Genomic DNA, 13,374 nt, shown 5'->3' with positions numbered 1-13,374 from the left:
TTCCTCCTCTTCCTCTCTTTTTTTTCTTCACCCTCTTTCCCGTCATCCTTCCGAGCCTTCGTTTCGATGCTCATTCCTCTGAGCAATGCGCTCAACGAAAGCTCCCCTTTCTCGGTGCGATATAAAAACGAAAAAAGAATCGAAAATCAGATTTGCACCAGACGAGCGTGAAAACAAGCAAGCGTGACGAGCTTGAGTTAACAAGCCCGTTTTCCCTACCACCCATCCTCCCTTTCTGTTTCTCTGTTCCTCTCTCTCTCTCTCTCTCTCTCTCTTTCTCTCTCTCTCTCTCTCTTTCTCTCTCTCTCTCTCTCTCTCTATCTCTCTCTCTATCTCTCTCTCTATCTCTCGTTCGCTTACTCTCTCTCTTTCTCTCGCTCCTACTACGCACTCTATCGAAAGTATCAATCGGCCATCATTAATTTGTTCGTTTGTTTCCAATCACGTACACCCACGCGTTCGGCCATCTAATGAATATACTTGCGCCCGGTAGTCTATGAGCGCAGCGCTAAATGCAATTAAAACTCGAGCGCTAGCATATCTAGTGAGAACCTTCCAATTTCCCGCAATAATAACAATTAACTTCCGCTATTAATCGAGCGCTTGTGGTACTACGGAACGCATTGCAAAATCGCAATATCAAAACAGTAACAGTAAAGTATGATAAACGCTTGGTACGGAAAATATTTCTTCTAGGAATATATTTATATATGTATATATATATATATATATATATATATATATATAGGGGATTTTTTTTTTCTTACTTTTATTCGTTTCTTTTTTATTCACCAATATCATACTTGTTTTGTACAATTTTTCGTTCCACTTAGCCTTTTTAAAAATCGCTATGTTGTTTGGTATTATTTTTTGCGATATTATACATGCAAAAGCATCTAAACAATGGTATCGTTATTTCTTTTGTTTTTTGTTTACTTTCTTATAGGAATATTTTCGTTGTTCATTTACAATATATGAAATATTTTTCTATCATGTGACTCATTATCCTACATATTAAGAAAACTAAAAAATGTGCCATTCCTAAATTAACAATTCCTATTAAATTTACTATCATGAGATTCTTCGATCTTGTATCGTTCATTTATTTTGTTAATGTCTCAACTTCCTTGAACTCTCTTAAGTTTACTTAACAATCGTTTGTAACTCGAGTTATCTACCGATCTCTTATTATTCGTTGTTATAATTAATGATCTGATCGATACATAGATACACGAATCGCTATTAAGAATAACTAAAATAGACTGATAGAAATTTGTTAAAGATCCATCAATCCCAATTGATCATAGATAGGAATCCTTTTGCTTATCACTTTGCGATAAAGCTCGTTCTCGAAAGCGGAACTATTGTACTCGTTGCCGTCCTTGCCCATGATCTCATCGAGATCCTTCGCCTCATTCTTGTCTAAGAGGACCAACGGGAGAATCGTAAAAGAACTTGTCATAGCGAGAATCTCACGTTCCTTTAGATTCTTTCGAAGTTTCTCCATGGTCAATGGTATGGTTTTGCAGTCGAACTGTTTCATCATGTTAGACAATGTTAAAAGATATTCCTCCAGGAGCATATCCTGGTTGTTTTCGTATACATCATTGTCCGCACTAGTGTTAAGGAAGTATTGCAAATCGTTCGCCGGTGATCCATAAACGCACATTTGAAAATCCACCTGCAACAGTACCACCAGAAGATTCGATCGATCGATCTTATAGACACGAATTGAATTGGAAATGAAATCGGTGTTACGTTGAAAAGAAGAGGGATTCGTGTTTAGGAAGTCGTCAGTGGGTCTAAATATCTGTGTGCGTGCATCTATGTGCCCTATCCTTCTTTCTTTCTCTCTCTCACTCTCTCTCTCTCTCTTTCTCTCTTTTCTCTTTCACCGCGACAAGGACGGACAGGTTCCTTCCGGGTACACCTGAACGCGATCAAATCGAATTTATTGCATTATTCATAACGCGTGACAATACGAGGGATCGCCTTCCCTACGAAGTTTCGTTTCCGAACATTTTTACCTCTCGCTATAAAGAAGTCGCTCTCCTGTGAACGTTGAAAAAGATCGCAAGTGGCCTCGATAAAAATTCTCGGTAAAATCTAGCCCAGATATCTTTCCCTTTCGATAAATATACGATGGAATTTGGATTTATTCGTTTTCATTTGGAAAAAGAAAAAAAAAAGAAAAAAAAGAAAATAAGAAGTTATTTATCATTTTCCACAAGCAATCGTGTTATCAGAAAACGACGGCTATGATTTTCTCCATATCTTATCGTTCTATCCCACGTTGAATCATTTTTTTTTTTTACGAAGATAAAGCATAAAAAAATACGAGCACAAAGACACAGCCTTTCTTTAACGATGGCAAGCCTTTTGATCTAGATCTAAAAGTCCACGAGTTTCCAAACTAGGTGACCTACATAGAAATAGAGAAAAGCTAGATTTGGCTTAACTTGAACATTTCAACCTTCCGGCCTTCGATATTTACTAAGCTATATTTTTATGTACCTATATTTCTGTACGAAGGTCTTTTCTACTTCCTTTCTTCCATCGAATCTTATGAACATTAATCAATTATCTATCTTAAGTCAACTGTGATTCTGAAGTATTTATTTCGAATCGTTTGCCATTGAGAAGTTAAGCTTTCATCGAAGGTTGTTTTTACTTTGACATTTTCCCTTGAGAAAACGACATACCTTTAGATCTTTCCAATGATCAAAGAGAATAAGAGACGACGAATGTAAATCGTATTGTTATACTCACAAAGATATGATCGATCGGTTTCCCTTCATCATTGTAACGAAACATCATATTGTTCACCCAGAAGTCACCGTGATTTATAACGTTGAATTCGTCCTCCCGGCACTTCAATGCCTCGGCAGTTTTATCGTAAATCTTTTCCGCAAATTTATCGACTTTCTCTGCGTATCTACAATTACACAGATTAATAACGTAGAACAACTTATAACAAATAGGTACTTAAAAAACTCACTTTTCCAAATCCGGCCATTTTCGCATTTCCATGCCTAACGATTTTGTTGCAAGAATAAAAAAGTTCATTATTTCAAGAGGATGTTCGCTGGAAAATATTCCTCTAGTATAAAACTTTTTATGATTCGGTTCCTAAAAAACACATAGTATCATTCATTTTACTCATACTTAGGTATATCTGATATTTATATCTAATTATTGTTACATCGTATTCGTTTATACACGAATGCACGCATACGAATCTTCTTAAATTTTGCAAGGAAAGAGACTACCTAACGTTGGAACACATCCAAGGATAAAGGGTAATAAGGGATATTGAACTTTAGTTATCCTCCAGACAGACATTTCGCATGTATACAGTTTGATTCGAGCCACGCAAGTTTCGAACTCCCATTTGCGTGCACAAAATTGTTGCGGCTTATAATAAGTATTATAATTCCCTAGCTTTACTGACAAAACATAGACTACGTCGTTCATGGAATATGTTGACTTTTGTGTCATTTGTCGTAAGATATATTTATCGAAGATAGAAATAGAATCGTTCGTTTCTTTTATCAGCCGGAAATTCTTACGATAGAATCGACGCGTATAATTCTTACCTTCTCACATACGGCAATGCTACTCGCGTGAAATCTAGCCAATCCTCGGATTGCCAACAAACAGTGAGGTAGGTCAAGACCAGCTTGACGATCAGCCATGCGAAATCCAAGAGGAGCGAGATCTTCCATCACTAAAAATTCCGGATGTTCTTTCTGAATGTAAAAAACTCGTCCACTGATAAGATGGGCTGGTCCAAGTAAATTATTCATTTTCTTCAATGTGTCCGTCATCATCGAAATTTCCGTATGGAAGATCCTCGATTTTTCGATCTAGGCGAACAATTCGATATTATTGATCACGATCGATCGAAGTCACATTACTAAAGTTTAAAATACTTCCTTTATCGATCATTCAGATAAATCTATTCTTATTTTTCTTTTTTAGAATTATGAGCCTAATAAAAAAAATGAAAAGACAATAATACCTACCAATTCTTTCTTTATATTTTCCCCTGTAGGTGCGACTTTAACAACGAGAGATTTCTTTTTTGTAACTTCTTCGTCGCCACGTTTGCATGAAATTTCAATCGAAACTCTGTACATATCGCTGGTATAATTGTCACCTTTAGCCGTGGCCGGTTTCGTAAACATATTAAGCACGCGAATCGAATTATCATTCTTCCGCATGATATTTTCCACCAATTCTAGGTTTAGCCATGACGGTGTATCTTTAGCCATTTCTGAAATTGAAATTGGAATTGGAATCGTAAAATTTCATCGACAAATCGTTACTCCTTTCGTTCTATCAAGAAATGCTTCTTTATAATAATTTATAGAAAGCGATTCATTACAATAATTTATAGTCCACGACGGAATATATCACCTGTTTTTTACTTTTCTTTTTTCGATCGAGAACGCGAATCGATTCATCCTTTTAATATCATTATTTTATCCTTTAAAAGTCTTTTAAAATTCTACTTAATTATCCGGTATTATCCAAATTTAAAAGAATATTTTATCTTCCTACTGACGTATTATAGACTATCACAATGAATTGCCGCGTGGCCGAATTAGACTTCTGTTCTGAACACGTTCAATCGCTTTCATTCAATGAACATTTACAGTTATCAATTGACGTGTTTAAATTACTTTTACCTTGACAGAACGGTTAATTCAATCGTTTTCTGACGTATGCAATTGACCGTATCTTCATACTGCATAGGTTCTCCGTCAACTATTAAATCGGCATTTATGTTGATGTCATACATTGAACTCTTTTTTTTTTCTTTTTTTTTTTTTTTTTAATATAGATATTTGAAAATTATCTTTTACGCCGATTATGATATAAGTAAAAAAAAATATATACGTATCAGTAAATACACGTACATGAATACGAAATTGACGTGATAATGGTCGTGATAAGAAACCATGTTAAACAAGAACATATGGTTTTCCATTAAACAAATAATTTCACTAGATTATTAAATGAAATACTTTAAATATTCTGTCAGATTATGAAAAGATAAAGACTCCTAGATTTTTTAATAGCTTTGTTGGTTAAAGCACTGTACGCGGTATGCGGTGATCCAGATTCGATACTCAGGCCATTCAGAGAATCCATTTTTTTCATACACCTATGATAAGTAAATATATTTATATTCAAAATTATATCATTTTCATTCGCATTAATGTAGAATTCATTTGGTTTACATTTGCTAGATTTATGATAAAAAGAATTAAAATAAAAAAAAAGAATTAAATTCAAGTAAACATTTCTTATCTTATTGGCAAAGTTTCAAATATTCTAAAATAAAAACTAAAAGAAAGTTGAAATTATAGATTTTAATTTTAATTAATAGGTTTTACTCGTTATAGAAAAAGCGATAATAAGCATTCCATTCGTTTAATTTTATGAATACCAGTCGGACATTCACTTCCAAGATTTACATAAAGAACGAACGAATCGAATCATACGAGGAGATTAGTTTTACGAGTATGTTATCAAGGTCTCTTGCATACGCTCGATGAACATTATCGGAACTTTCTTGCAACTTCTATCGCGTCTTATGAAGTATTGTGTCTTTTTTCTTTTCTTAGTTCTTCTTCATTTTATCCGTGATAGAGAAAACTTGGTCGTGATATGGAAACTCAGTTCGAGGGGTAGTCAACGCAAAGAAAAAGCGAATAAAAAGAGAAAAAAGAAATGTGAAAGTACTTCGAGGTATTTTTTCTCGGAGAGAAAAAAAAGAAGAAATGTAGAAGAAATAAAAGATTCAAATCATTTATAGAATGAATAATTTGATAGTTTAAGTATAGAAATTTATTAATATTTATTGAGCTGTAATTACCTTTCAGCAGCTTTAACGCTATACATTAACTTATTATCACGATAAAGATCAGTAATAATCGAATCACACCTGATGCAATTAAACTCGTTAGCTAAAGAACATTAATCTTATTTTTTAATGAATCAAATCGAGTGAAGTAATCAATGAACAAAAGAAAGAAAAAAATAATGCACAAGTTTTTTTATTATAAAACTGTAAAAGTTCAAAGCACTTTACACGATTATTCAACGAAGAGAATTTCTTTTAAATGTCACTATTTGAGTTACAATTAATAACTTTTTTACCCACCATCACACATTTCGGTTAAAGTACGAACACATTTACAATTACCAACTGTCTTTAAAATTCAATGAGAACTCGTATATTCCTGTAGAACGAGCAACGAACGAATGAGCCATTATACGATACACGCAATATTTTATAGAGTGCCTGCAGCGATCTGTCGTTGAGGAATTTTAATTATTCTGCATTCTCAAGCTATTAATTGCAAAGATCTAATAATCGATTTTCTTTGAGTCAAACTAAACCAGAAGAAAGTTCGCGACAACTTTATAAATTTTTTTTATATCACACATATTTCTCACACTACCGTCGTGAATTATAATATTATTTTCCCACCATTGTACCAACTAACCTGATTTATTATGTATTAATAAATACGCTTCGTTTCTCGTTATTACAATATTATCTCTCCGTAACGCTGCAGTACATAAAAATGACAGTTCTTACATGATTTTTTATTCGTTATTTATACTCTTCAAAAAATTTCCAGATCATAAAAAAAGAAACAGAGGACGCTGTTAGCAGTTTTTTTTAATTATTCGTTAGAATGTCTAACATATGATTTGTTATATCATTCGTCATATCATTTGTAGAATGTTATCATATCCCTTTTCTTTCTTTTCTTTCTATTTTATAGCTATTAAATCTATCGTGTTTCTTCTTTCAACACAATTTGATATTATGATGTTACGGATAAATATATTTACAATAAATATTCTAAGATTCCTTATTGATTATTCTTCGTATTATAAAAAGCAGAGATCTTAACGAGCATTATTATGCATATTAAAAAATTCTAATAAATGAATGAGATAAAAAAATGGCTATAATTAATATGAACAATTCTTAGACTTGGTTGAAACAAAAAAGAGTATCTAATAAACTTCTTATATCATTCATTAATCATAGTGTTTCCTTATTGACTCGTGTTAACTCAAATTATGTCGTGTTACATGTGTCTATTATACAACTATTTTATTGGCTTGATCTTAAATCGTTGTGTTTGTAGCACGTATTTTAATTATTAGTTAGCCATTTTCACATTGACTTTGTTACAAAGTCAATATAAAATGTTATAATAACCAAAAGATCTGTAGATAGAAAAACGTTTTTGTAAAAAAGATTAAAAGCGGTATTTGAATATCTCATTGTCTGTTTTTTGCGAAAGACGACTTTTCCGAGTGACCACGTTTCACTATGGGATTATAGGTCGCACAGACATAGTCCAAAAGTTTTTGACTAGTTTAGTAAAACGTTAATGTCACTAACATGTTTCCGTGCTCTTACAAAAATAGTATAACCTAGCGTGAGATCGATATACGAACGAAACATCATTTTTTCAACTAACGTTGATATTTTTATAAATTTTCTTTATCAGAAAAAAAATTAATTATGGAGAAAATATTCCATTATTATAATCATTTAATATTATCAAAATCAATATTCTTTCGTCTTTATCGAATAATAAATAAATTTATTGACTCCAAAATCGAATGTTTATTAACGTAATAATACATCATTTAATGATATCTCTGAAGATAAAATATTAGTTATTAGATATAGTTATCTCTTATAAATGTCAAATCTATCAAAAATTTATGATATGATAAATTTATGATTATGATAAATGTAAACGATAGAACGTAGATATACAATTTGATTACATTCAAAGAATGACTTTACTTTACAAGGAAACAAAGAAGCCTAGTCATATACTGTCTAGAAGCCTAGTCATATTCTATCAGAAACTGTCTTATCATTAAAATCACGCTATACTGAATGCATTATATAATTCTTATATTATATAAAATAAATGCCCTATTATGTCATTGACAGAGTTAAGTAGAAAAAAATATTATGTCATTCCACTAAGCCATTGTGTAAATCATTTAAATCATAGTTAATAATAACAATATTAATTTTTTTGTAATTACTTAATAAACAGTTCTTTATTGCACACTATGCACTTCTATATTCTCTTTAATGAAAGGAATTTATACTTATTTTTCTTGATAATAATTCGTTGATAAGGATTCTTGACTTTATATAAATCCATAAATAATATTTCAAGATTTTCATAAATGGTAAACAATTTTCAAGCTTCTGCAACTTTCATAAATCATTGTAGCGATTTAAACGAAACGTTTAAAACTTCAAACCAAATTACTTAAAAGATGAAAAAGCAAGCAAATTAGAAAGACAACTAATACGAACCACAGAAATAAGTGCAATAAGTATTGACGTTATGAACGATTATTATTATTCAACAAAATTTGTAAAAATTTGCTTATCTTATTACTATTGATAGCGAATAAATATTAAAGAATTATTATAAAGAATATATTGATAGTGATAAGCCGAAAAAATTAGTTGAAATTAGTTGAAAATTAGTTGAAAAAAATTCAACTAAGAATTATTTAACTCGATTATTATCGACGACTTAAATTATATAGCAATTATATTCTAAAAATATTATTTAAACTATAACTGTCTACGTATTTAGCGGAATATATAAGAGTTAATTTTCTATCGCATAAAAGCTAACTCATCCTGACTTACGCAATCATATTTGATATAGTCAGTCACGCAATCTATCTGACATTATGCAAACTTTATCCACTTTTGAAAATGATACACTATTTTGCTCTTTAAACATTTGACATTATCTATAACGAGAAAACAACGATAATTTCCTTATGCTACGCAATACGCAAAAATCATTGTACGAACCGTATGTTAAAACTTGTACATATGACCTCGACATATTATCAATTTAATATCCATTATAATCCCATATGACCGTAACAATAACATTGCGAACGATTTTCTGGCTAATGCGAATAACACTCGACGAGTTATGAACCACTGTGGCTGCGGTTTTATAATGTAATATGACCACTTTATATGCTCGTAGAGAAACTCTTATGACATAAAATTGGGATCTTCGAACAATTATATTACACAATAAACGAGCTTAGTCGTTGGCGAAATATTCGAAGATATAATCAAAAATAATGTAGAGTCGTTATGAAGAGAACAGTTGTCTTGTAAAGAAATTAGTTTTTCCGTAAGTTCGTTTTAACGTAAACTAAACATTTTTTTCAATCAGAAAATAATAAAGTGCCGACTATTTTGCAAGAATTTGCTTAAAGGACATACTTTTACGATATTCAAATATCAATATAAGTTCTACTAGAGTCCGTTCTCGTCATCGTTGTCGTCGTATTGGAATCTTCGTGGACGATTGCGAGCACTCAAGTTGAATGCAGTCGTTACGTTTCCACCCTTCGTAGAAACTCGTCCCACGTCTACCATCCGATTGTCCTCCATCTAGAAGACTCAATACCCCTACGCTGCCCTCTTTACCTTTCCTCCAGTATTCGTCCCAGAGACAAACTGAGAGAAAAAGAGAAAGAGAGAAAGAGAGAGAGAAAGACCCTTCTTCCATTCACTCCTCGTTCGAAACAATTGTATGGCAAAGAAAAGTAAAGAGGACTAAAAGGTAGTCGTAGAACACCACCTTATTACAACGTTCAGGCTCCTTACCGAGTAAAATAACAATTTCTTCGTCGTTTCGGTTCTCATTTAATTATTTTCTATTCTGATTTAATCATTACTTACTCCGACAAACTTCCTTGACATTCTCATTATTCTTTCGCATTTATATATAGAGAACGATATTTACAAAGTGATCTTTAGACAATAAAAAAAGAAAACAAAACATGGCAAGGCTATTATTATGATGTAAGTCATAATATTAGTCACCCATTTAAAACGTAAAGAAATGAAAGATCAAAAGAAAAACAAGGAATGAAAAAAATTCTATCTATATATATATATATATATATATATATATATATATATACATATATATATATATATACATATATATATATATATCGCGAGAGCTGTTTACCAAGATTATCTTGAAAATTTTCCAAATGACCGTCGATGGTGGTACCACCCTCCGACAATGCTTCCTATAAAGTACTCTCCTCGTTGTCGTTATCGTTGCTGCACCCTCCTTCAGGAAGTTAATCCAATCACCCAGCTCCGCTATCCCTGCAAGAATATCCAGTCAATGGTAAAGTCGAAAGAAAGAAGAAAAGAGAAAGAACGAAGAGAGAAGGGAGTTAGACCGAGACTCCTTTCCGAAGTCAGTCAATTTCGCGTAGGAGCTTGCAATTTCCGTTATCTTTTCCACAGAAAACGTATCTACCGCGCGAGAATCGCGATTCGATGATATCTTCGTCGTAAAGCGTGCCACCTATTCGAATAAAAGGAACGGAGTGCTGATAAAAGCTCGAAAGTCCTCACGATCATGACTCGACTTCGATTTACATGCTCGTCGTTATTTTCTTCTTTTCTCTTTTTTAGAATAGCCACCATAACCAGCAATATCATCATCGTTGTCGTTCTCTTCGTCGTCATAGTAACGCTCTCTATAACTCTCCAAAAAAAATCAAAAAAAAAAAAAAAAAAAAAAAGAAAAGAAAAAAATCGAATCCGATTTTTTTTTCCCAGCCTCTCCGAAAATTCTTGTTAAGCGATGAATTTATTCCTTCCGTCCCATCACATCTCATCTCATACGTCATCATGTTCTTTAGCTTATCGATTTGAATCGTGCAATTAAATTCTCGCGGAAAGTTCAACGCTCATCTCTTTAAGTACCATTTTCGAAGCATACTTGCTTTAAACGATCGAATCCTTGGTCGAAATCTTTTCCAAAATTCTTCGTGACAATGAACTAACGACGATGATGACGACGACGACGACGATGATGACGACGACGACGACGACGACGACGATTATATCAACGATAAATTAATTGGAGTTGAAATCGAAGAAACATACATAGGATTTTTGTTTTTAACTACGATGTAGTTATCTGTACTCACGTACCGTTGGACGATATTTCTTAATGATCCTGGAAGCCTCGAAACAGCCGAAAGCTTAAAGAAGGCCATAATGGCGGCATTGTCGACCCAATTATTATTATTGCCTGCTTTCTCGTCCGTTGGATAAATTTCTTCTAACGAAAACTTATGTTTCCGTGGCAATATACACTGACAAACGGCCGACATTAAATGCTAAAGAAATAAATATGTCGATCGATAGCCTCTTTCCAAGTATCGCTCTCTTGAAGATTCTCCTTGCCAATGGAACGATGCTCTATCGTTCCACACACATTCTTACAGTACAGTACACACATATATATAATATACATTAATGGATTATCGTAGATTTCAAGTAGGAAGGATGAAAAATGTTGCGGTATTGCAGGCGAACACGTTTCTATACGTTGATCCTTTTCTCGCGAAAGAGGCTTAAACGCTTACCTTGCGATTCAGGAAATCCTTCTTTCTCGACCTTCCGCGATCTAAGCCGGAAGCTAAAGTTTCCGTCTCCGTTCTCCACTTTCGGACCTTTTGCTACCGGACTTTTTGAAGTTACATATATCGCCTATCTTTGAACCCGACCGACACTATCTAAACTCTTGGATTCTGAGTCAACCCCAATCGACTACTTGCGATCTTACATTTCAAACTAATCTCAAAACGTTGTTTGTAAGAATTTAAATAAATTCTCGAAGACAAATGGAGTAATGATAACGATTCTTAAATTTCTACGGAATTCGTTGTCGTAATAATAGATTGTAAATTATTTCGAGATGTATGAAAAAAGAGAAGGAAATGAAAGAACCGATATTCTTTTTTTTTTCTTTTTTTTTTTTTTTTTACACGTAAACGAACAAAAAAAAATGATGAGAGAATCGAGTTAAATTTGATCGAATAAATTTCTAGGATTACTTTTTATTCTTTTCTCTACTTATATATCACGTGGAATACATGAAAATCTGGTAGGTATCTCGCTAAAAAGGACGACAACGACAACATAGTACGAGTTTGGATAACTTACAAGAGAGAAGAGATACAGTGTGCGACAATAGAGCGAACAGTGTTTGGTTTTGCTCGTCAGGCGGGTGGTATCGTAGTACGGCCGGCACGTTAAATGAGTTCTGCATATAACAGGTAATATCGTAAATTCACAGCCACTACGATGGCATTAACCCACGCTTCACTGGATGAGTGCTGGTATATAATCGAGCCGACTCGACCTGAAGATGATGCCCGGGATATTCTCCTTCGGTGTGCTTTACCATCGCCACCATCAGTAGGGACACTCACCGACCCTAAATTCGTAAGATTATCCAAGATATCCTGTGATTAATACTACCGGTGATCTTCGTACCTTACAACGTACATCGTTCATCGATTTCCGTATTACGAAAAAAGATACCCTCGTCTGTTAGATACATACGAGTACATCTCTTTTCCCATATTTTATCAATGTACTCCAATAATCCTATCTAAGAGAACGTTTGAATCTTTTTGATAAATCGTTTCTCAGCAATAGTTGAAATATTTGTTAGTTCTTTATTTTTTTTTTATTTTTTTTTTTTTTTTTTTTTTTCATTTTTTCTTTCTTTTTTCTTTCCTTATTATTATGAATATTTATTGGTTCTATTAACTTTTACAATGATTAAAAGCTCGAATTGATATCGATTATAGTGCGTTTTGTTATGCCAAACAAAGATGCGCATCGTCGAGAGTAATCGGCTTGAAGAACTGGCGTAAATAATTTACTTGGAACAATGGAATGCCCATTCTCTTTCAAGAACGTTCTTTAAATGGAGGAGACGTTAATAATCGTTTGCTCGAACTACAAAGTCTTAATGGGTAGTCGATAATCTTCGAATTGAGCCTCGGCGTTCTTAAGCGTATCGATTAACGCCATTAATATCTACCCTTCTTCTCCTTCTTCTTTTTCTTCTTCTTCTTCTTCTTCTTCTTCTTCGTAGATTCGTTGGCTCGTTCATGAGATACAGCTCGCTTAACGGAGTAACGTTCTCGTCCAAGCGACTAGAAGAGTTTCATAGGAAATTAAGCAGACCGAACCGATAAGTTATTGCATCGAAGTAGTGTTGGAATAAGAAAAAGAAAAAGAAGAAGAGACGAAAAGATCGAGAACGCTAAGAAGGTAAGAAGAAAAGGACAAGTCTCTTCCGTTGAACGAGATCGTGGATTGGAAATAAATTTAATAATAGACGCACGGATATCGAAAACCATTATTACGTTAGAGTGCTTCCAGAAGGAACTGTAAAGATTGAAATTTTGCATATCTGTTATCAATTGAGTTCGTAACTT

The 13,374-nt window shown here is 33.3% G+C and overlaps 2 protein-coding genes and 1 long non-coding RNA gene across 7 annotated transcripts in view; 1 reads left to right on the top strand and 2 right to left on the bottom strand.

Moving 5' to 3' along the window:
* Positions 1-13,374, top strand: part of LOC118439767 (lachesin) — a 129,679-nt gene that overhangs the window by 22,437 nt on the left and 93,868 nt on the right. The window lies entirely within an intron of this gene.
* Positions 765-6,655, bottom strand: LOC118439765 (uncharacterized). Of its 5 annotated transcripts, none has more exons than XM_035861821.2 (6): positions 5,885-6,160; positions 4,026-4,276; positions 3,597-3,866; positions 2,999-3,129; positions 2,770-2,935; positions 765-1,681 (listed from the first exon to the last, which is right to left on the bottom strand). In XM_035861821.2, the coding sequence occupies exons 2-6, from the start codon at positions 4,272-4,274 to the stop codon at positions 1,277-1,279; spliced, it is 1,221 nt and encodes a 406-aa protein (XP_035717714.1). In that variant the 5' UTR covers positions 4,275-4,276; positions 5,885-6,160; the 3' UTR covers positions 765-1,276. The 5 variants fall into 5 exon arrangements, with proteins under 5 accessions (XP_035717714.1, XP_035717716.1, XP_085521049.1 ...); XM_035861823.2 differs by lacking the exon at positions 5,885-6,160 and adding an exon at positions 4,692-4,776; XM_085664923.1 differs by lacking the exon at positions 5,885-6,160 and adding an exon at positions 4,420-4,577.
* Positions 10,099-12,540, bottom strand: LOC146873171 (uncharacterized). Its single transcript, XR_014981820.1, has 3 exons — positions 12,086-12,540; positions 11,069-11,256; positions 10,099-10,228 (listed from the first exon to the last, which is right to left on the bottom strand). It is a non-coding gene; the product is annotated as an uncharacterized LOC146873171 (long non-coding RNA).

This window comes from Vespa mandarinia, chromosome 2 (genome assembly GCF_050613455.1).
Source record: "Vespa mandarinia isolate Hongniang chromosome 2, ASM5061345v1, whole genome shotgun sequence".
NCBI lineage: Eukaryota > Metazoa > Arthropoda > Insecta > Hymenoptera > Vespidae > Vespa > Vespa mandarinia.
This window is presented reverse-complemented; position numbering and strand designations above follow the sequence as displayed.

Excerpts from the sequence above, each read along its gene's own strand:
- LOC118439765 (XM_035861820.2), bottom strand. Across the intron at positions 3,867-4,025 it reads AAAATATAAAGAAAGAATTG|ATCGAAAAATCGAGGATCTT; the intron begins GTAGGTATTATT and ends TTGTTCGCCTAG. Across the intron at positions 1,682-2,769 it reads AACCGATCGATCATATCTTT|GTGGATTTTCAAATGTGCGT; the intron begins GTGAGTATAACA and ends GTACTGTTGCAG.